We start from the raw sequence: 6,151 nt of genomic DNA, 5'->3' as shown, positions 1-6,151 counted from the left end.
TATATATATGAAAATCCAGTAAGTAAATGTATAAAAAAATATTTAAAAAGTGAGAAAGCAAGTATAGGTATGTGTGTGTGTAAATATATAATTAATTATTAAATAAAGATGTAAGTAAAATAACAAAATTAAAGAAGTAAAATAAAGTTTTATAAACCAAAAGAAGTAAGTAAATACAACTGAAAATAATTAAATGTGATGAACAAAATTTAATAATTTCTTCTCATCTTCTATATAACTTCATTTTATCTGTTCCTTATATGTACTATTTTAAATATTCCTGCCTTTAAACATGATAGCTGATTCGCTCACAGAATCAGCCCTTTAAATCACAGATCAATTTTTAATTCCATTAATGCTTATTTATGCTGTACTTAGTTAATAATATTTAGTACCGCTTAATTTTCTATGAAAATTTAGTTAAGTTTATATTGATCTTAATACTTATTAATTTGATACTTTTTCAACAATTGTTTCTGCTATTAGTGCTAACTATTTCTGTAACAACACAATCCTCCACAGCACTGCCTTGCACAGCTCTTGCTTGTTCCCTTGAAATAGTTAGTGTGTATCATATATTTACAACTGTTTTCTCCAACTTTTTATCCTCTTCTCCATTCTTACCTTAATCCTTGTTCCTAACCCATGTTATTAAGTAATGTCCACCACATTTAATTATTTTCAGTTGTATTACTTACTCCTTTTGGTTTATAAAACTTTATTCTTTAATTCTGTTATTTTATTTACATATTTAATCAATTTCATATAGGTTTTCTTTCTCACTTCTTTCCCTTTTTACATATATTTACTAACTGGATTTTAATATATTTTCTTTTCTTTTTCTAACCTCTTCCATAATTTTAATATTACTGTATTCCCATACTGCTCTTATCTTCTTATGGTGTTAACACATTTTCTTTCAATAGTTACTCTGCATTCTTATTCAGCCATACTTAGCCCTGACGAACACTTATTCACTGCCCATACACCCAATCATCTTCTCACATTATCCATAAAAAGGATATGGCCAAAATACATGTTAACATTGCAATTTATAATATCTGTCATTCAAAAACTAACAGAAACAACATCAATATAGTTATAAATAACTTACAGTTCTTTAAGATGCGGACAGTTTTTCAACTTATTTATCACACCATTTTCTTGCAGACTATTATTTGTTAAATCCCTGAAAAAAAAATTAAGTATGTGAATTCATAAATAAATAACATAAATTTACAGAAAACAAAAAGTACTAATATGTTGCAGGGCACACATCACATAACATTCACTTAATAACTTACTCTTAGTTTAAATTAACCCTTTCTCATTATAAAACAGCAAATTGTCATGATGGTAATATTTCACTGTCCTATATTTTCGTCTATAGTGTTTAGAAACTCAAATCAACATTATTATTTAGTAATAATTACATCAAGAGCAAGAAACTATGCCATCTGTAAAACCAGCTAACATGGAACTGAACAGAAAAAAATAGTTCCCTGGGTGATTGAGAAAAAAGAAGACCTGAGCACATAAGATCATTTTTTTATGTTGAAGTATTAAATATCAATAAGCGAGTAACTTAACACTAAACCTGAGCAGAGGGAGTGAGAAGAGACTAAAGGACAAGGAGAGAAGCAAGTACAGAGAACTTCAATCATTACTTACATCTGTTCTACCAACCAGTTCATCTTCCAAATTAAAATTGTATTCTTTATCAACATAAATTTCATCTAGTCAATAGTCAAAATTGACTGACAACTAGTAAGCAATATTGTAATATGTTAGAAAAAAATCACAGTAAATTCAAGTTATTAGAAAAATTCTAATAACTAGAATTTACATCTAATTCAATAATTAGAAGCTTCTTTTTTATTTATAGTACTTAATTTGTTTTATCATCTTTATCATATAGTCCATATCACATTATACCAGCAATAGCAATCTATTACTTAATTCTGATCTCCATTGACAGGGATTATCAAAATTAAAAGAAACGCTTAACATTAAAAGAAGTCCTACTTGGGCCAGATAGTTTATTTATCAAAATTAGATAAAGTGCTCCATAGGGGCTACCTATATAATCAAAAAAATTACACCATTCCTTAAAGTATTTTAATAGAAATTCAACTCAGTAGATTCTTCTTCATATATCCACATTGGATTTTTTATTTTGTTTTGGTTTACACAATTATCCTGATTTTAATAATTTTTTGCTTTCCTTCATTTTTTGACTTACTTTCACAGGAAATGTTACTATCCTGATTAGTTCTTTACTTTACTTTCTCTCGACCTTCATTTCGCCCCTAGATATATTTACTCATACTTTATCTCCTTAATTTTTGCCTTTTAGTTTTTACTGTATTTGTTTTTATTTTTCTTGAATCTGTTATTCTATATGATAATACTTCACTTGTTCATTTTGTGTCTTGTTCATTCTGATTACAGTATTTTTTTAAAATTTATATTCATCTCATTTCTATTTTATTTAATTAACTCTACTCATTTTTATATAATTTTCACACATTTTATGGTCCTACCATGGTTTACTTTATATTTCTAGTTGTCTTATACTCTAGCATTGTTTACAATATTTTTTGTATTTTTTTTTTTTTTTAGCACTGATGAAGCCCTGCAAAGTGGGACAAAATGTTGGTGCTTAATAAATAGTTTTATACTATTCGAGTTCCTTTTTGATTGCATGCAGACCATTTTCCTTGATTATTTGCACACAGTCAATCAACAATATTCCCATTTAATTTTGACAGCATAATAAAGAATCGGAGGCTTAATTTTTATTTATGATGCTTAATTTATTTTACTCACTTAATTATACAGTCCACATCATGTTATACCAGCAATAGTTATCTATTGACTAATTCTGATATCTCCAAACACAGGCTAAATATCTGAGAGTAATTTTTATTAACTTTGATCATAAACTATCTTGACAGATCTGAGACTAGAGCGGTGACCCAGGTAGGTTTATACAATAAAGCACTGACTTGCAGACTCTTTGATATACAGTCCACAATATTCTTGGTAAAATCTCAAATATATGGGGACCCTGAATATAAAGCAAGTATCTGCTTTTGACTAAATTTTCTGGAAAAATAGCCTTATATTCGGGCAAATACAGAAATTCATCATAAAATTCTTACATGACCTATAATTATCCATTTTATATTACTCATAGAAATGAGAAATGGTTAATTATGTCAAAGAGGAAACATTTAAATCCTCTCAGATTATTTCAATGAATATAAGATAATATTGAAGACCATTATATTTTACAATGGTTTATCGAGTTTAATCCAAATAGTTGATGCTTACTTTAAATATGCACTTTCAGTTTTATACTTTATACTTATTTATATTTTTGAGTTGGGCTGTTTATGCATGCGCATGAAAACACATTCATGCCCACACTAACATCATTTTGTAAGACTTGGTTATTTGGATTATTTAATAAATAAATAATAATGACAACAGTATTAATAAACCATTAAATTTTTTTTTTAATCTTTAGCATCGTCCAAACAAACAAAAATTTAGGGAAAAGGGCTTGTCTACTACAGCTGACACTAAAACATCTACTGTCATTGCTGTTAACAACAAATCACTTAAACCAAACTATTTATCTTTCAAAATAAAAAAATACCTATTCAAACCAGGATAATTTAGTTAAATTATAACCACATTTAAATAAATGAAAAAACTGATAAATTTAAGTAATTATACTTTTTTTTTTATTTCTTTTATAATTTCCTCACATAATTTTTGTGTTTTACAAGGATTTTCGGAATCAGGAAACTTAACTTATGAGGGAAATTTCAGAAGTAAGATTTCTGTAAGATTCCCCCAGTTACCCCCTTTTAATACAGAAAATCCTGTTTGATTTCAAAAATATTTACATTGTTTAAAAGGTTGAACGTTAATCTATTTTTTAACAAAGTCGCCTCTTCAGTAGATGCATTTTTAAAGATGTGACAGTTTTTTGATGTCCATGTTATACCAATATCCAACCATATCCTTAAGATTTGAATCACCTCTCGGCTAAATGTTCAATTAAGGGAACAGGTGACTGGATATAGGGAGGGTGTAGGATAATATATGTTTATTATGGTCCGTGGAGGTGGAAAGTCGACCAGCACCACCACCTTTGAATTCCGAAACACATAGTAGTCCAAGAGCCAAAGAGGAGAAAAAGGCTTTTATTTCACCCCAATTTTTTTTTACTTTAATGAAAGATATGTATAGTTACTAGTCGAAATTGATGAGTCTACTAACCATAGTTAGGGGGAATAAAAAATGGCAGCTGTTACAAAACATTAAAAAAAAAATTATTTTACATTTGGAGCTCCTTATATTTAAAACTACCTACAACACTAAAAAATCTAATAGAACATCCTTTAAATTACAATCAATTTGCTAAAATATGAGCCTATTTACATTCAACAGTTACCAAGATAAACTTTAATGAAAAGCAAATTTTAAAAGCAAAATTTCATAAAAAATGTGCTGAAAAATAAAAAAAATTTATTTTGAGAAAACTATACCCCAGGAATCATTAGATGTACATATTTCTATTAGCACTCAAATTAAAGCAAGTTAAATGTAATATAAAGTAAGATATGACCTTTATACTACATAGCAATAGTAATTTTCATAAATCCCGAACTAAATTCACAAGACGTTGATTTCTAGTGGCTCTGACAAAACTCAAGATATCTCACAAACCTTTAGACATACAGATGTCTGCCAGCACTCAAATCAAAGGTAGTTTAATGTACTATCAGTTTATGCAGTAAAAAACCCAGAATAAGTTATATAATATCCAACAAAAACCTGTGAAATATGCAGTAAAAATTTTTAAATATACAATAAGACAGTTAAAATATTCTAGTATACCTACAGAAGGCTCTGAATAAAAAAAGAAATAGAAGAAAGGATTAAAAATTAAAAGTAAATTAATATTTTTTTCTTATTTTCATAAACTAAAATATGTAAATAATTAAAACGGGTAATAAACATAACAATTAAAAACACAAACCTAAAATATCAAAATAAAAAACACTTACAATAAGTAAAACAACAATAATTGGATTATAAAAAACTAATCGACAGTATTAAAACAAATAAATCAGATGCAAATTAATAGAAATAATTAAAATAAATAATAACAAACAATAAACTGAAAATTACCTATATGTGTATGTAAGTATGCAAGAAACATAATGTGAGAAATTATTTAAAATATGAAGGTTTTAGTTTTAGATCTAATCATAAAAAAAAAAAAAAAAAAATTAATAATGAGGTGTAGATAGTTGACCGTAGATTACAGATTGGAGAAGATGGTCGGGGGGTGCGGTCAGCAAAGAAACAACATAAATAAACAAAAAATATTTATTTATGCCGACGTTTCGACCTGATTTTCAGGGCTATAAAAACAAAAAGACAACAACCATCATTCAGAGAGAAAAAAATATATATATGTATATAAATATAATAATAATAAACATAAATAAATATAAATATATAAAATAAAATAAATAATAGACTAAAAATTTGGAAATATGCATAATAATGGAATGAAAATATAAATTAGTTTATTAATAACTATGGACAAAGACAGTAGTAGATTGATTACATTATTATTTATATACATATAAATGTGAGAAATAAATAAATGATACAGTGGATAAGAATGTTATATTGATGATTAAAAACCTTTTAGTTATATAGATGAGTATAAAGAATTAGTTAAATTAATAATGGAGCTTACGAAAAAAAACAAAAAAAAAAAACAATATAGTAAAAGGAAAGAACACGGGATAAGAAGAAATATATGGAGAAAGGGGAATGAAGAAAGTAAGAAATGCGAGAGTAAGGTTATATATAGGAAGAGAAAAGCTTTTAATGTTAATCATCAATATAACATTCTTATCCACTGTATCATTTATTTATTACTTACATTTATATGTATATAAATAATAATGTAATCAATCTACTACTGTCTTAGTCCATAGTTATTAATCAACTAATTTATATTTTCTTCCATTATTATGTATAATTCCAAATTTTTAGTTTATTATTTATTTTATTTTATATATTTGTATTTATTTATTTTTATTATTATTATATTTAT

The 6,151-nt window shown here is 26.4% G+C and overlaps 1 protein-coding gene across 1 annotated transcript in view; it reads right to left on the bottom strand.

Annotated features, from left to right (window-relative positions):
* LOC106685174 (leucine-rich repeats and immunoglobulin-like domains protein 3) overlaps nt 1–6,151 on the bottom strand; it is a gene marked incomplete in the record, with an annotated part of 135,029 nt that overhangs the window by 125,166 nt on the left and 3,712 nt on the right. Inside the window, 1 exon segment of the mRNA XM_067050190.1 lies at nt 1,115–1,189. Coding sequence (XP_066906291.1) covers nt 1,115–1,189 — 75 coding nt within the window.

The sequence above is a fragment of the Halyomorpha halys genome, unplaced genomic scaffold (genome assembly GCF_000696795.3).
Source record: "Halyomorpha halys isolate HHAL.00 unplaced genomic scaffold, Hhal_1.1 Scaffold666.1, whole genome shotgun sequence".
Taxonomy (NCBI): Eukaryota; Metazoa; Arthropoda; class Insecta; order Hemiptera; family Pentatomidae; genus Halyomorpha; species Halyomorpha halys.
Note: the sequence above shows the minus strand (reverse complement) of the source record. Positions and strands in the feature narration are given on the sequence as shown.